The sequence below is a fragment of the Euprymna scolopes genome, chromosome 45, assembly GCF_053919585.1.
Source record: "Euprymna scolopes isolate OS-2025 chromosome 45, ASM5391958v1, whole genome shotgun sequence".
NCBI classification, from domain to species: Eukaryota; Metazoa; Mollusca; class Cephalopoda; order Sepiida; family Sepiolidae; genus Euprymna; species Euprymna scolopes.
The window spans coordinates 52333781-52352387 of record NC_136526.1 but is presented as its reverse complement, the minus strand read 5'-3'; the positions used below and the strand labels follow the sequence as shown (position 1 = coordinate 52352387).

General features: G+C 33.6%; 1 protein-coding gene across 1 annotated transcript; it reads right to left on the bottom strand.

The window, feature by feature from the left end:
* Positions 1–3486: 3486 nt before the first annotated feature.
* On the bottom strand, positions 3487–17558 carry LOC145269632 (uncharacterized). The gene is made up of 2 exons (XM_080125350.1): positions 17424–17558; positions 3487–7512 (listed from the first exon to the last, which is right to left on the bottom strand). The coding sequence occupies exon 2, from the start codon at positions 7015–7017 to the stop codon at positions 5806–5808; it is 1212 nt and encodes a 403-aa protein (XP_079981476.1). The 5' UTR covers positions 7018–7512; positions 17424–17558; the 3' UTR covers positions 3487–5805.
* Between the last annotated feature and the right edge of the window lie 1049 nt (positions 17559–18607).

Here is an 18607-nt window from a genome sequence, read left to right as displayed (position 1 = left end):
GTTTGCTGATATTTTATGTTAATTTATTCAGGAATTAAAAGAAAATTTAACTGTTCACTATACAGTTTTATGAAACTATTGATATAACAAACGTTTCACGGTTTATTGTGCATATTCATTATTATAAAAAAAGAAAAATTTTTTTTTAGGTTTTTAAGCCTCTGCTGTCATGCTGTGTTGTGCATGTGCATGGATGTGTAAGAATAAGATTGGAACACGTGTGTTTGGTTGGTAAGAAGAGGACTGAATAATGGCGCCCCGCTTTATTGAGTAATTGCTATGTGTATGCGTGAGTGCATACAAAAGTTAGATCACGAAACCGGAACGAAAGAGTCTATATAAAAGTTACTGAAACGAAAGAGCAACGCTATCATTACATCTGCAAACTTCAAATACTGTTGTTAATATTTTTTAATAAATTGATTTCTTCAAAGAATATTTGAATGGGAGAAACTGTGGGGAGTTTTATATTAAAGGAGCACCTGGCTATAAATCTGTCCTACAATAGTTAGTTCAGAAAGTAACTCAACAAGTGATTGGAACTCAATGCAATGCATATTCAATCAAACAGTATTTCTTTTTCTTCTTTTTTTACATAGGCATGACCATTTATCAAGGCCAAGAGGTCACTCGAGGATAAGGGTTAAAGCGTGTACAGTAGAAATTGTACAATATAGTAATCGTTAGTAATGGAAATTCGGTAAATTTGTTAACTTATATGGAACGGCTTATCAAAAACTTGCTTACGTTAGACTTGAAGACAACCATATTGTAGTCAGCTGGAAAGCAGGAAAACGGAAGACAATTCCATAGGAGTGCAGTTCTAATAAAGAAGCTTTGCTCATGGAATCTATTAGCTACAAAGACGTTACCTTAACCATTAAAAAAGTGTTTAACCGAGTGATATAACAGTAAATGTATTTCAATCAAGATGTAGCAGACGAACTCGCAACAAGCACAGTAGCAGGAGTTAAGTTTTTTTATTTTTTACATGGGGGTCACCACTTATAAAGGCCCGAAGGCCACTCAGGGATAAGGGTTATTGCGTGTACAGTAATCAGTGAGATAGTATTGTAGTAATCATTAGTATTGGGGGTTTTTATAGAGTGTCTTACTTAAGGGGGCTGTTTGTCAGGAGTTTGTTTATGTTGGACTTGAAGACGTCCAAGTTGTAGTCAGGTGGGAAACAGGCAAGCGGCAGAGAGTTCCACTGGCGTGCAGTTCTAAGAAAGAAGCTTTACTCATTGAATCTACGTTTGGATTTAGGCACAGATGAAGAGTGGGGAAATTATTGACAGTAGTTTCAGCCAGACGGGTGTTTCTCGTGAAAGATTGGCGAGGGGGGACGAGGGATTGGAGCTCAGATGAGCACCTGCCATGGAAATAATGATAAAACAAAGACTCGAGATTTTAACCCCATTTTCTTCCTTGTTTGCCCAATCACAAGCCAGCTCCCAGTCATGTGAGCAAGTATATAAAACTTGAAACCAGCAATGCGCCTCCTCTTTCTGGGCAGCAGACTTCGCCTGTGCTTTTCACCCCAGGCCTAACGTGAGTACAACAAGCCGATATGGCTATTGTCAAAACTTGTTTCAATGTACACTTCACACACATACTTTTTCTTACCACAAGACATTAACCCTTTGTCTCATCTCTACTACTGGACGCACCCTCCTACCACACGTAAACACATTAAACACTTTTCTCTATCTTTCTACAATATCTAATCTTCGTCGCCATACCAGAAATTCTTTTTGCAACTACTATAAGTACAATCGTGCATAAACACTAAACTCTCTTCCTAACCCGTTTCTCTCTTGTACACGCTACTAACGAAGATGACAAATAAAGTTGCTTTTGAATGTAGAATGAAACTCCATCTCGTTGTCTCTTATTCTTTAAAGGTAAATTTTATGTGAAGATTTGGGTTCAATGCATCAACCACTACTGTTTTACATAGAGGTGACGTGCCTCTAAAAAGAAAAGGCATTGAAAAAAATTTTTGGCATAGAAATGAAATGGACCCTGTAAAATGTTTTTGACTCCTGATGGGGGCATGAGACGAATGGATTCGCCAATCATTTTTATAACCAACGGCTGTGCTAAACAACCAATGAAAACGTTTAAAAATTATTATAAAAAATGTTGAATTTTGGATTCAATCAGTTTGCCGTTAACTACGCTACGGATAGCATTTGATTCTTGGCCGCCATCTTGGTTACTGATCTGAACTACGCTGCCATCTTCGTTCAACACAATATCGCAGAACTTAACAGGTTAACTATGTCACGGACCGCATTTGATTTTTGGCCGCTGTCTTGGTTACTAATCTGAACTATGCTGCCATCTTTGTTCAACACAATATCGCAGAAATTAACAGGTTAACTACGCCACAGACCACATTTGTTTTTTGGCCGCCATCTTGGTTACTGATCTGAACTACGCTGCCATCTTTGTTCAACACAATATCGCAGAACTTAACAGGTTAACTACGCCACGGACCGCATTTGATTCTTGGCTATCATCTTGTTTTGGAGATACCTACAATACGAATAGTTACAATGTTCTGGTAATGATTTTGAAATGTGCGCAGGAAGGACACAGAGAAACACCTGCCTAACAAATAGGTGATGGATAACATAATTACAATGATGATGAGCTAGCCAGAAGACAGCCAAGCCCTGTCGTTGTGCGAATAGGAGGGGGGCGATGACTCATAAAAAATTATATCAAGCAAGATATGCAGACTTAATAAATAAACTTCTAAAAAAATTCATATAAGTATTTCAATACAAGTGTTTTACTTGGATTATTTTTAATAGAACCTTACATAAAAACAGATTTGATTTTTATGGTTAAAAAAGTCAACACTTATAAATCCTATTATTTAAATTAAAGTTAATTCCTCAATAACTGTAATAATCGGGGTTTTGTTAACAGAATAACCGATATAATTGTAAAAATAATCAACATTCGAATGTGAAAAAACTAATTAAGGACTAGCCGTACATTTAGTATACCAAGTATACAATGAGTAACAGGTTAAATATGACCGTGTTTATAAATCATTTTAGTAATATTTTCTTCAAGACGATGAAATAATATTTTCATTCTCGTACAAATTTAAACAAAAGAAAATGTTTTCCACCGAATATCAATATTATGTAAATTGGCTGACAACTAATTATTCACTTTTCGGTGTAGTTTGTGTGGAAACTTCTTTGACCATGTGCCAATTTGCTTGAGGGCTTCTTCGTTGCAATTAGTAGATGTTAAATATCATGGTATATCTTGCTACTAGTAGAAATGTATGAAAGGAAATAGACAAATTGATATAAAAATACAGAAAGAACAACACATTTTCTTATAAAAATGTTATTATTTTCTCTGGAATTTGCCTGAAACTTTGTAAAATGTTATATTCTTTATATTTATATTTTCATTTTATAAAATGAAATGCTTGTTTAAAAAATCGCCCACATATTTGTTCCAGGTTTGCATTGATTTAATATTGTAAACTGGACTTGTTTGTCAGCTCAGATCGTTCTTTTATAGGAGGGAAATGATGTGCATTTCTCTCCTAATAATTACTTAAATAAACACAAGGCCAAACGACATCGCTTTTTACAAAACAATAATAAAGGGTTTATTTAGAAAAAGCGAGATTGTATCTCAGACTGAAGAGAAATAAAGTAAGTGTAAATGTCTGTTTGAAGGTGTCTGCCATCAGACTGCAGTCGTAAACAAGTAGCAGTGGGAGAGGTGAGTGAGAGAGGTCTGTATAGGTCGCTAGCTGGCGTCTCTCTGGCGATCGTAGCTGAGATCTCAAAGGTCTAAAAATAGTCCTTAAGGAAACAGCTCAAATCCATGCACCCTGCCAACCGATTGGTCAGTGTGGCCAAATCACTTTGGCACTGGGCATTGATCTGCTTATAGTAAATAGTTTGTTTACTGCTACATATTTTTTTTATTTATAAAAACGAGTTATATTATTTACAAAAGTTTTTTTTATTTATAAATCTACAATTGGACTTGTATGTCCGCTCAGATCGTTCTTCTACTAAATGTACATCAATATTTTTTCTATGAAAATGATAAAAATACTTAATTCTAAGATATCATTTGATGATTCAACCTGTTCATCTAAGTACAATTTCAACTCGATTGTATCAGTTTACCAAGTATATTCTATTTTATAAATCATTACACCAAGACTTATAAGAATTCATCCAGAATCTTAGCTCGTGTGTCGCAACCAACATGGTTTATGTTGCAGTATAACACAGATGACAATAATATCGTGTTTTAATCATAAGTTTTTATTGTAAAAGAGAAAAGGTGTACATTGTGGTTTCTATCTAGCACATTGCCGTATGAGCTACAACGTACTAGATGTCCATGTAAATAAATAATTAAACTAAAAATGTCGCCTCCTTACATTCTGTGAAGTATCGAATTTCTCTGAAAATGAAACGCCACATATTTCTACAATATGATTTTTCACACCAGTTTATATGATACAACTTATGTGTTAAAATGCCACACACACTTCCCAACATTATAGTTCTCTATTTTACATTTTAGTATCATTAAAAATTTCCCTTCATTATGTATGTAGTATATGCCATACTACTCGTTTAATATGTAAGACTGCAACACAATATAGTTTTGATAATGTATGTGTCTCGTCTACACATTTATGTTCAGGTCAATAGCCAAGGAACATAATTCAATATTTAATTATTACTAGGGCTCTGACAGCATATTTTTTAATTGTTTTAACTCTTGAGTATATATCCGTTAATATCTTATGTTTTTATATAATAGTGTTACGAAACTGTATCAAGGCAAACAAAAAAGAACACAATGGAAATCCCGGACGATAAAAAGAACAATAAGTCAATCTCAGGAAAGGTAACCTATAATAATGTTACGAAGGTATCCAGGCAAACAAAAAGAACACAATGGGAAATCTCGGGATTTAAAACAACCTATATCCATGACACCAATCGGCCTGGAAAGCTGACCAATATTAAATAGGTTAGACTAAAACCAACAAAAGCACAATAAATAAATGCTATCAGACATAAGGTTAACAAGTAAATATATGGGTTGACCCAGAAAATGGAAAACAATAAACAAAAGCTGACAAGGCGTTCATATTTTTTAATTGTTTTGACTCTTGAGTATATATCCGTTAATATCTTATGTTTTTATATAGACAGGTGCGGTTCCTGGTTGAGTAAGTCTGTCTGATGGTGTCACACATGTACACGAGAATCAAAAGGATATAAAAGAATATATGTTGTAACAGGTCTAATCATCACAAAGTCATAAAAATTATACTGGCTAGAAATAGTTTACCGATCTAATTTGATTGAGAGCAAATACTGAATTAATAAAAGTACATTTTTGTGTTAATCCTATTTTAAAAAAAAACAATTTACGTAAATAATGAGTGAGCCACATATTCTGTTGTGCTTTAACATAACATAGTGTATCAAAGTAAAATGTAACCAACATATAATTATTGTTTTTGTTAAACAGTTTTTTTACAGTGATCACCACTTATCAAGGCCCGGAAGCCACTCAGGGATAAGAGTTATTGCAAGTACATTACGTTAGTGTGGAGATTTGATGAAGTGTTTACTTAAGGGGGCGGTTCATTAGGAATTTGTTAACATTGGACTTGAACACATCCAAGTTGTAGTCCGGTGGGAAGCAGGCAGACGGAACAGAGTTCCACAGGCGTGCAGTTCTAAATCGTTTTGTATTTCTCTAAAATATTAGATTTCTTACTCAAGATTATAGTCTCTTTTCAGTATGCAATCGCATATGACGCGACATATTCTGTTTTGTTGTAAAAGAAGAACCACAAATTTCACATGAATATGGTTTCTCTCCTGTATGTGTTCGCATATGTCGCAACATACTTTGTTTCTGTGTAAAAGAAGAGCCACATACCTCACAAGAATATGGCCTCTCTCCAGTATGAGTTTGCATATGTCGCAACATATGTGGCTTCTGTGTAAAAGATGAACCACATATTTCACAAGCATATGGTTTCTCTCCAGTATGTATTCGCATATGGGTTAACATGTCTCGTTTATGTGTGAAAGAAGAGCCGCATACTTCACAAGAATATGGTTTCTCTCCAGTGTGTGTTTGTATATGCTGCAACATACTTTGTTTCTGTGTAAAAGAAGAACCACATACTTCACAAGTATATGGTTTCTCTCCAGTATGTGTACTGATATGTCGCAACATATATTGTTTCCTTGCAAAAGAAGAGCCACATATTTCACAAGAATATGGTTTCTCTCCAGTATGTGTTCGCATATGTTGCCACAAGTATTGTTTCCTTGCAAAGGGAGAGCCACATATTTCACAAGAATATGGTTTCTCTCCAGTATGTGTTCGCCTATGCTGCAGCATATGTTGTTTCCAAGCAAAAGAAGACCCACATATTTCACAAGAATATGGCTTCTCTCCAGAGTGCATTCGCATATGTTGCAACATAGAATGTTTCCGTGTAAAGGAAGAGCCACATATTTCACAAATATATGGTTTCTCTCCAGTATGTGTTAGCATATGTTGCAGTTTATGTGATCTCTGTGTAAAAGAAGAGCCACATACTTCACAAGAATATGGTTTCTCTCCGGTATGTGTTCGCATATGGGTTAACATATCTCGTTTATGCGTAAAAGAAGATCCACATATTTCACAAGTATATGGTTTATCTCCAGTATGTTTTGGCATATGCTGCAACATATGTTGTTTTCGTGTAAAAGAAGAGCCACATATTTCACAAGAATATGGTTTTTCTCCAGTATGTGTTTGCATATGCTGCAACATGTGGTGTTTCCTAGCAAAAGAAGAGCCACAAACTTCACAAGAATATGGTTTTTCTCCAGTATGCATTCGCATATGTCTGAACATGTTTTGTTTCTGTGTAAAAGAGGAACCGCACACTTCACAAGAATATTGTTTCTTTACAGTATCAGATTTAGAGTTCATTCTCAAAGTAAAAATCTTTTCGTACAATTTATTTTTTCTGTATTTTTACAAGAATTGGATTATGAAATTAAAAATGTTGAAAGATTCCAAATTTATTATATCCTATGAGATAGTCATGAGTTTTATTTTTTATTTATTAATAAAAACAAACTTGTTTTTTACTGTTATATATAATATTTATGAAATAATTGTGTGCCTCTGTTTTAGCTTGCTGTTCGATGCATAAACTTTACATCTATACAAATTCGTGAAAATAACAAGTAAATGATATATTCAGAGAATTTTTACACATCTTTGTTAAATAAATTCCGTTTTGCAACAGTATTCATAAAAATACTAAGAAATATACATAGTTGCTAAGAGCTTTTTTGTAAAATGTTATCAAATACTGTGACAGAAGAAAATCGTATAGTTCACAAGTGTATGATTTCTTTCATTTCAGCTTTTAAGTTTAGGCAAGTCGTATTTTTTTCTTTCTATTAATTGCTGGATTTTCTGCAAAATAAAAACAAATAATGCTTATTATATATATTGTTGTTTTGCAATCAAAGTTATTTTTAAAGTGCGTATTTTTAAGGTGTGTATTTTTAAGGTGCGTATTTTTAAGGTGTATATTTTTAATTGATAAATTAGAGATAAGCTTTTGTATAGTGGGCTAAATGAAAATTTGAAATTATGTAAATGTTTAGTAAGTTCTCTAATTCATGACAGATTAAATCTATATATCTATAAAAGTGAACGTATCTGTGTGTATGTGTGTGTATGTGCGTGTGTGTATGTGCGTGTGTGTGTATCTGTGTGCGTGTCTGTGTAATTTTCCTACACGATAAATCTGTCAATTTTAAGTCTACAGACTCAAAATCTGATATAAAGGGTACTGAGATTTGGGAAATGCTTTGTAATCCGTTTTTGGCCAGAAATTTGGCTGTAAAGGGATCAAAGTTCAACGATTTGACCTTTGAGAACTCTACCAAACTCCCCCGCCAATTTTGGGTCTAAACACTTGAAATTAAAGATATGGGTTCCTTGGACAGGGATCTAATTGAACTTGATTTGAGCCCCAAACAATAAATGTTAAGGAGTCATAATAGGAGTCAAAGTTTAAAAAAATAACCTTTTTTTGCTCAACATACACCTCCAAACACCCGGGCAACGCCGGGCTGAAATGCTAGTTAAAATATAATGAGAATATTTTTTGCGATACTTATCTATTAATAAATGGAATAATTTCTCAACATTAAACTAAATTTCCAAAAGAGTGTTGATTCATGATTTCCAACACAAAGATTTAGCTATTTTATATTTTGAACAAATTATAGAGTTTACAAAGGAAATTAGTCCAAATATTATTTGCAAAGCATCACTACTTGGTTAATGATTTACAGCAAAATATAGAACCAGATGTTAAGGTGAAGAAATCCGGCCGACAGTGGACCGAATCAATTCTCTATTGATGGAAGAAGGTAATGCTTGGAAGCATACATCTCTTAGGTCTGAGCCGAATTATACCTTCTTCCAAAAAAAAGGTCTGCTCACGAATGAGGCAGTTTCTATTCGCCCGAAAGTACCCTCTGCGGATATGAAATTCACTGCTGTACATAATGCATTCCTTTCGAGGTGTAAAGATCGTTATTTGCAATTTAAGGCTTCTGTTTGTGAACTGAACCTTCATTTCCGACAATGACCCAATCAGAAAACAGCTCATAACGATGACAAGAAGATGTTGGCAGTTGTCGTGCCAAACAAATGTTCATTGTATTTTCTTTTCTTTACAGCACGTCACTTTTGAATGCTTGACGAGCAGTACAATAAATATTACTTGTGAAGCATCAGTACTTGGTTAATCATCTTTAAAAATAGTTGTGATAATGTAACAATGATGTATGCATATGAAGAAAGATCGACAATAATAATAATTAAAAATATAATAATAATAAAATCACTATTAATAATAATTTTAAATATTATTAATAATCATAATAATAATAATAATAAAATCACTATTAATAATAATTTTAAATATTATTAATAATAAAAAAATCATTATTAATAATAATTTTAAATATTATTAATAATAATCAACATAATAATAATAACATATAAATAATAATAAAAATATTAACAGTAATAATAAATTACTATAAATAATGATAAAATATTAATAATAGGAAAAATCGACAATAGTAAATAATAATTTTAAATAATAATAACAATAATAATAATAATAATAATAATAATAATAATAATAATAATAATATATTAATAATAATAAAAATATTAACAGTAATAATAACTTACTATAAATAATGATAAAATATTAATAATAAGAAAAATCGACAATAATAAATAATAATTGTAAAAAATAATAACAATAATAATAATAAAATATTATTAATAATAAAAATATTAACAGTAAAAATGATATATTACTGTAAATAATGATAAAATATTAATAATAAGAAAGATCGACAATAATAAATAATTTTAAATTATAATAACAATAATAATAATAATAATAATAATAATAATAAAATGTTAATAATAATAAAAATATTAACAGCAATAATAAATTACTATAAATAATAAAATATTACTGATAAAATAATAATAATAATAATAATAATAATAATAATAATAATAGTTCAGACAGAGAAGTTAAAACAACTGAATGAAAAGAACAGAGTGAAAAGAAAGGGAAGTAAAACTGTTCTAGAGGATTATTAAAGAAAGAAAAGAAACTTCTCATGGTGTGATCCAAAGAACACCCTAACCGCTAAATCAGTATTCCCTATGCCCTTCTAAATAGATTGGTATCTCCGTATCACAAACTCCATTCAACCGAGACCAGTGCAACTATCATTGTGTAGCCTTGAATGTCTAAGACAAAAGCTAAGTAAACTTGTATCCAATCGTTTTATATAAAACTATTAAGTAAATCCAACACTATTTTTCTTCGGTTACTTTGTCTGTATCTAAGTATCTTTTGCATATTCAGGCTTATTGTAATCATAATTTTTTCATTTGTTTAAAAACAAATTACAAACAAAAGGAATAGTCTATTCACCATGCTTAAATGATAATATCACTTATAAGTATTATAGTAAGACGGAAATCTCTATAAGATATTATGCTAATTTATTTACAAAATGGTAGAACTTTATTTAAGCATGATACTTATTATCTTACCAATCATGTGAGTGCACTGCTAAATGTGGTCTGGAAGCCATGCACATAGCTAACCCATTTTAGTGTGATTGATCTGAAGATCTTGCCAGGTTACCCATCTGGGAGAGTGAAGGTTCTGATGTAAAGCATACCTTTTTTTAATGGCAATGCGTAAAAACTCTGGAGGGCGGGGGCCTCCTGGATCATTGGGGACAACCTTCATAGGTGGTGACATTAATGAATTCCAGTTTGCAAACGGGTATCACCTAAGGCGTAGGTAGGCTATGCCTATTCTCTAACCTCTATATTTATTCTTTGTCTATTAGCTGGGTGCAGTTACAATGTGGGACTCACTTGAGGCAGTCTGTGACTGGCCTTAATTCCTGACTAGGACAATGAGCCCCACCTCCCTTTTTTCTATATATTTCTTTCACAAACGGAGCAAATAGTTTTGCTTGCATGCTATTTATGTTCACTTGTTTAGACTATTATTATAAATTTGTTGCATAATGCACTTTAATTTAATTTCCTGTCTTCATTTCCTGTTAGGATAAATCTATATATATATATATATATATATATATATATATATATATATATATATATATATATATATATAAAAGTGAATGTGTGTGTGTATGTTTGTGTGTCTGTGCACATTTCCCTATGCAATAACTCTTTCAAATTTAAGTCTACAGACATGAAATTTGATATACAGGGTACTGAGATTTGGCAAAATCTTTGTGATCGGTTTACGGTCAATAATTTGGCTGTTAAGGGGTCAAAGTTCAACGATTTGACCTTTGAGCATTCTACCAAACTCCTCCGCCAATTTTTGGTCTAAACACTTGAAATTTTAGATATAGGTTCCTTGGACATGGATCTAACTTAATAACTTGATTTGAGCCCAAAACAATAAATGTTAAGGGGTCATAATAGGGTTCAAATAAAAAAAATCCACCGCTTTTTTTTTTGCTCAACATACACCTCCAAACACCCGGGCAATGCCAGGCTGAAATGCTAGTTGCCTCTTACTTTTACTTAATTGCATTCGAAATATTGCAAAGTTATTGCTTATTCACCAAAACATGTTTCATGCTCTTAATTACTGATACTGCTTCACTCTTTTTGAACATCATAAATTACCATTCTATGACTATGTGTATGTCTAAATATAAGTCCTATACTGGCCATAAATATATGGATACTGATGTATGATACTGAAATAATTTGCACAAATGCTTTTTTAAATGTCAGATTTAAAGGGATAGTACTTTGCCTTCAAGACGCCTGTCTGTGTCTATTTTCCGTGATGAACATTATTACAAATCCTTATACTCCTAAATCCTTCCCAAATCTCTGTATATCCTAATTGCATATTAATACTGTATTCTTGTAAGTTGTAACTGTTCCAACTGGGCGAATAACCAATTGCTCTTCTCCCCAAGCTATTATAAAATCACATACTTTGCACATACCTTTGTAGAGGGGTTTAACTTCCTGCCCTTAGCTTTAGTAGGCTGACCTTTTAAAAATCCATAAATACTAAACATCTACAGATTTCTGTTGCTAAGACATACATTAGCTTGACTTATATTTATAGTCTATAGCTTAACTATAAAATAGCCATAGTTTCTACTTAGATTTAAAGTCATCTATATTAAGTAGTAATCTTTCTTTCCCTTGGATGGGTGAACATACCGGTGATTGTCTTTACATGAAAACTAACACCTAAAGCACATTTCGAATCACACCCTATCTCTTTATATTATAATTTTTCCAATGTAATTATTAATCCACAAACCATATTTAATCTTTGTTGAACCCTAGTAGATATTAACCTTTAATCTTCACCTCATTATTATTATTGTTGAACCCTAGTAGATATTAACCTTTAATCTTCACCTCCACTCAAAACATGTGAATAACCATCTTCCAATCTTAATCCTTTCTTGAGGAGTGTAACTTCAAAGCAGATACTAAGTATTATTTGATACTAACTCGATTTATCATAACTACCCTTGTGATGGCATAGAGATACCTAGCTTTGAAACCAGGCACAGGGATAACCCTCTCTGTGCTGATGGACCTATAGATCTGGTCAGGTCATCCATCTAGATGGAAAACGATATGTAATCCTATGCCACTGACCTCATACATCTTGACACTGAACAGGAGGAGGAAGGCCTCCTCAGTCTTGGTCGACAATCTCTCTTGGGCGTGTAACTTGATCAAATCACTGGTTTGCAAACCTAAACTGCTTAAGGAGTAGACAAGCTATGCCTATCTCCCAGCTTCCCTACTCCTTTGCCTATTAGCCAGGAGCAGCCGTGCAATCACAGAGACTCATTAGAGATGCTCAGTGCTTAGGCTTGTTTCCTGAATAGGGCAATGAACGCCGTCCTCCACATCCACCTCATTTCTTTCCCTTAAACCTGGGCATTTTGGGGGTACTTATTTATCATGTATGGTAACATGATTGGACTGGGCCACTCCTGTATGACAGGATTGAAGGTACTAGTTTGACAGTTGCTGGCTGCTGTTTCCAGCTAACATTACAGGAGGCCTCACTCTTTGGTAGCACTTAGAGCAGCTGCTCTATCATCAGTTGTCTAATATCAGGCTGTTTGTAGTGCCAGGCCATGCATGAAAAGAGCCTGCACTCATCTCTGGTAGGCATTCTCGAGGCCACATTCCTGTGGATGAGGAGGCGGCTGATGGTCTACTTCTGTTGCATGATAGTGGCTATACATATCCACTTTTTCTAGCACCTCTCACCCTAAACTGAATCTACAAAATAAAATGAAATGATGGCTCAATCCAAAATAACGATCAAACCGCATACACACTCGAACGATTCATCTCCTCCCTTGAGGCTTGCATTTACAAATATCTGCTTAGAACTATCTTATATGATGTAGAATCATTTTTCCTAGCAAACTCTCCGGGTATCTTAACACTAAGTGAAACTAATCTGCACTCCTCCATCCCCTCTAACATCTTTTACATGTCTGGTTATCTTTGACTTTGTCATAAGCACTCTGACAGACACATAGATGACCAGGCCTTCATGTCCTTTAAACTTTTACAACATAGCGTTAACTACCTATATTTCCTTTATCACTCCCCCTTGACCCTGGACTGTACTCTAATAAATCATGTCTCTGACAGCACAGATTGCTCGAGGCGACATGCATTATGCAGATTTATCCGGCATAAGTCCAGTACAAATAGGCAAAAGTTTAAAGAAGCTAAAAGTATATGTAAGAAAATAGCAGTAACAGCAGAAATTGTAAGAAAGGAGTAAGCGCAGAAATTAGGAACTCGTGATTTATGGAAAAATCTACAACAATGTAGTAAATAATGGGCAAACAACAATCATAAGAAAGCTAACATACCTGCCTGTCAGTTTGCCTCAAACTCTACTTTGGACCCAGCAAACAACTCCTTCCCTGATTTTCCTTTGAGTCATGGTGTTGTCAAGTTATGGAGAATTTCACATGTATATGCGAAAACTTTGTTAAAATTTGTCATGAAATTTCAAATTTATGAAGCATCATTGCGAAATTGAGCAATTAAAACAGTAATCAGGTCAAACATTATGACGCATGTCATTGTAAAATGATGAAATACAATTCGGTTGGGTCTATTTGAAAATGTCCCCATCATGAAATGCAGTGATTAATATACAATATAGTTTGGATTTTATGAAAAGATTTGTCATGAACTAGAGATTAAAATATGATTCACATTGGACTTGATAAAAATATTATGAAATCGAGTGATTAAAATACGGTACAGTTTGGATTTTACAAAAAGTGTTGTCATCATTAAATGGAGAGAATAAAATATGACGCAGGCCTGACTTTATGAAAAGTGTCATTATTATGAAATAGAAAGATTAAAATACAATTTGCGTCAGACTTTTGAGAGGTGCATCATACATTTATCCATGTAGTGTGAGATATATGCACATAGTCTTGTAGTGTATGCTAGCTGTGTCTAGAACAATAGTGTGGGCTAATTGTGTCTAACCATGTAGTATATGCTACTTGTGTCTAGTCATGTAGTGTGGGCTAGTTGTGTCAAGCTGTGTAGTGTGCGCTAGTTGTGTCTAGCTGTTTAGTGTAGGTTAGTTGTGTCTAGCTATGTAGTGTGGGCTAGTTGTGTCTAGCTATGTAGTGTGGGCTAGTTGTGTCTAGCTATGCAGTGTGGGCTAGTTGTGTTTGGTCATGTAGTGTGGGTTAGTTGTGTCTAGCTATGTAGTGTGGGCTAGTGTCTAGCTGTTTAGTGTGGGTTAGTTGTGCCTAGCTATGTAGTGTGGGCTAGTTGTGTCTAGCTATGTAGTGTGGGTTAGTTGTGTCTAGCTATGTAGTGTGGGCTAGTTGTGTCTAACTGTTTAGTTTGGGTTAGTTGTGTCTAGCTGTTTAGTGTGAGTTAGTTGTGTCCAGCTATGTAGTGTGGGCTAGTTGTGTCTAGCTGCTCAGAGTGGGTTAGTTGTGTCTAGCTATGTAGTGTGGGCTAGCTGTGTCTAGCTGTTTAGTGTGGGCTAGTTGTGTCTAGCTATGTAGTGTGTGCTAGTTGTGTCTAGCTATGTAGCATGGGCTAGTTGTGTCTAGCTGTGCAATGTGGGCTTGTTGTCTAGCTGTGTAGTGTGGGCTTATTGTGTTTAACTATGTACTGTGTGCTAGTTGTGTCTAACTATGTAGTGTGGGCTAGTTGTGTACAGCTATGTAGTGTGGGTTAGTTGTGTCTAGCTATGTAGTGTGTGCTAGTTGTGTCAAGCTGTGTAGTGTGGCCTGGGTCTAACCATTTGTTATGAGCTAATTGTGTCTAGTCATGTAGGGTGAGCTACTTTTGTTTAGCCATGCAGTATAAGCAAGTTGCCTCTAGCCGTGAAGTATGGGCTAGCATTGTCTGGCTGTGTACTGAGGGCTAGCTACATTTGGAATCTACACTTGAGCTATAACAGGAATACCACCAATAATGCAATAATATCGCCTGCCACCCTATCACTCTCTCAGTCACATGCCTCGCACTACATGTTGATTTAAAAAATAATGGTATTGTTGAATAAACTAATTCTTTCATTCTGTTATTGAAAATGCAGCATATTTCTGAGGAGTGTTGGTGTTGCTGAAGTATAGATGCAAGGTGAAACAATAAAATTGTCGCCATAAAAAAGACAACATGATTCTATTTCTGTTTGATAAAAACAGTTTCCTTTTTTGTTGCAGACCATCAACTAGTTCGCCAGTTGCGTACAAATCCCAAGACCAATAGGCGCCTTCTATCATGTCTGAAAGCGACACAGTTCAACTGGCGAGATAAAAGATATGTTGCTGAACAACTCACACTCTCTACGTATCCAACTTATGACAACAGCACCATTGCCAGCGCCCTCAAAATGCATGAATGGATTACCACGAATAACAGGGATATGCCCCGCGTGATGAAAACAAAGTTATTGTTTTTGATGAGGTTTCATTTTGGCTGTGTTGAGGAAAAACGAAGTCTTGAGTTGTTCTGCGCTGCAGTTCCTGTGAAAATCCCCACACGTATCTTATGTTAAAATGAAACGTGTTGTCTTTGAGGGCCCAACATGCAAAAGAGGAAGGGAATTTGTAGAAACCGCTCTCGTAGGTGTTGGTGAAGATCTAAAATGAAAGCCTGTGATTGGTTATTGTTCATCCAATCACAGGACAACTAGTTAGTGACTCCTTAACAATTACTATATTATGTTTGTTGTAAATTATGGTTTAAATTATTTTTCTACAGCACCATTATTCGTAATTTTTGGAATCTATACTAATTTCAGCATGACACGGAAGTATGTAATTCATAAGCAAAATAACGCATGCATGTGTATTGTTTGGCTTGTTGTCAGAAAGCATAACATTATTACATCCAAACTATTTGTCGACGACATTTTTATATACTATATTCATTTTCAGAATAGTCAAAAATCTTTAAACGTTGTAAAAAATGTTAATTTATACTAATTTCCACAGGACATGTAAGTACATAATAATGTTTTCACCTGAAATCAGTTGGTTTAAAATATCACCAATCTACACACACACAATGAAAAATATATAAATGTTTATACAATTTACACACGCACTTTGTTATTTCATTTAACGGTACTAATGCACTTATTGGTCTGTGCTGATATAATAACGTTATTATTTAAAAAGCCATTCTTAACATGGGCAGGGAGGTTGTTTTGTACCTATTCTGTACTTTAACCTTACAATTGAATAAAAAAAAAACATATCATAAAACGTTAATTAAACATGGAAATACAATTTAAAAAATAGCGCGGATCACTCTCTGCATTAGCACCCATTTAACAATTAAATTGTTCGATTTGGCTTTTTTGTTTGTGAGAATTTAGCTGCAATTTATTCAATTGGTCAATTTGCCATTTTGGGGGCTTTTTTTTCTGGAAGATTTGGCCTCAAATATCTTTTTATTGTCTGGCAACCCTGAGGACGATGCGCTATAGTAAAGAAGCATCATGTTTTTTTTTTTTTTTTAGAAATATTGAAAATTTCCTTACCATTTAATATCAGTGATGTGTTATATGCAAACATGAATGTTGAATCATTTCTGTATAAACACCCAATTGAAACAGTGATTTGGACGCACCCCTGTTGTAAAAGAACATCTAAAGAGTTTGTATTACTATACACATAGATTGGATAATGTTTTTGTGTTTTTATTTAATGTAACATGTTTCTTCAGCTCGAAAAACATACAGTGTTTACCGATGTATTGGAAAATTTAGAATGGCGCCCGACTCTCTGTTGAACACTGTAAGTTTTTAAAAATGAGTTAAAATAAAAAAAAAGTATACAAAATTCTGTTAAAATCCCACCGAATATATGTCAGCCTATGTCACGGTAACATATATTGAGCGAGTTTTTAACAGTATTTTGTACATTTTGTTATTTTCAACTCATTTTTCCCAACTTACCGTGTTCAGCAGAAAGTTCGGCGCCATCTTAACATTTTCCAATACATCGGCAAACACTGTATGTTGCTCCAGCTGAATAAACACGTTACATTAAATAAAAACAATAAAAATTATCCAGTTAGGTAGAAAAGTAACTTATCTTGCCTTTGATAACATTTATTTGTTTTTGTTTTTTTTGGGGGGGGGTGACAACTTTTTCGAATCTATGTGTATAGTAATACAAACCCAATCTAAAAACTAATTAGATTCAAGTAATACTTACTTTTTGTTTGGCAATCTGATTTTAATAAAGAAATGATTATAAGATGAGTTAATTAAAACGAGACGAGTTTGACGGGTGGAAATAAACATTTTAAGATGGCGACCGGAAGTGCAATTTCGCAGAAAATTAAAATAATTATTTTCATTTATTGTGATTTCAAGTTACATAATTACAAATTCTGCTCGATTAAAAATTATGATTTTATTGTTAAAAATTTATTCAGGAGTTTTTAACAATGAAAAAGAAGGCACCCCCATTTCTTTTTTAATGTAAATTGAAAATCGAACTATTCGAATATGAATGGGAATTGAAAACAAACAAACAAGATTCTCATTGCCTTTGGTTGAGAAGATGATTAATTTTATCGTCAAAGTAAACACAAAGAAGAACGACTATACAAGAAGGTAAATATTGCATTGATTTTAATGTAATTTATAAAAAAAACAAAACAAAAAAAAAAAAACAACTTATATTCGAAGGTCACTGCTGATAAGATCTAGATAGGAATGAAATGACTTTGTTTTGATTTACTTCCGGGAGTAAAGTAGGAAGAAAGGAAGACGAAACCAACCAGAAGAATGACCGACTCAAAGTCTGCAGTAAACTGTGTTTAGTCAGGTTTAGTTACTGATATGAAACTCAAGCTGTAATATTACTTCCGGTTTAGTTTCCCAAATTTATAATTTATTTTTTGCATTGTTTTAAGTGAAAGCACTTATATCCATATTATCAATTGGTTTCTAAATCATAACGTTATTATTTTAGCATGACCACTACTGCAGATATTCTGTAGAAAGCCATTTTTAACATGGTGAGGTGGGGACCAGTGTCAGAAATTTCGTGAAAATAGTGAATAATTCCACCCCATCTTTCCAAGCTTATAACTCCTCGAAAAATGTAATTCAAGCCCTATTTTTTTTTTCAATTAAAGGAGCAAGGACCAAGGTTTTATTAAAAAAAACAACAAAAAAAAAAACAATGTGTTTTTTTTTTTAAAAAGGTTTTAAACTTCGGACTTTACAGGTAAATTTCTAAAAAAGCGATTGTTTTTTGTTTTAAATTTGAATATATTCTTTATTGACCTTTTCTCTTCAATTTGTGATATATAAAACTCCCCGACATAAATTAATTATTTACTTTTTAATAGACATTTCAAAATGAGAGGCGTGAATTATTCGACCCCC

Coding starts and splice junctions, on each gene's coding strand:
- LOC145269632 (XM_080125350.1), bottom strand. CDS start 7,017: ATGAACTCTAAATCTGATACTGTAAAGAAACAATATTCTTGTGAAGTG.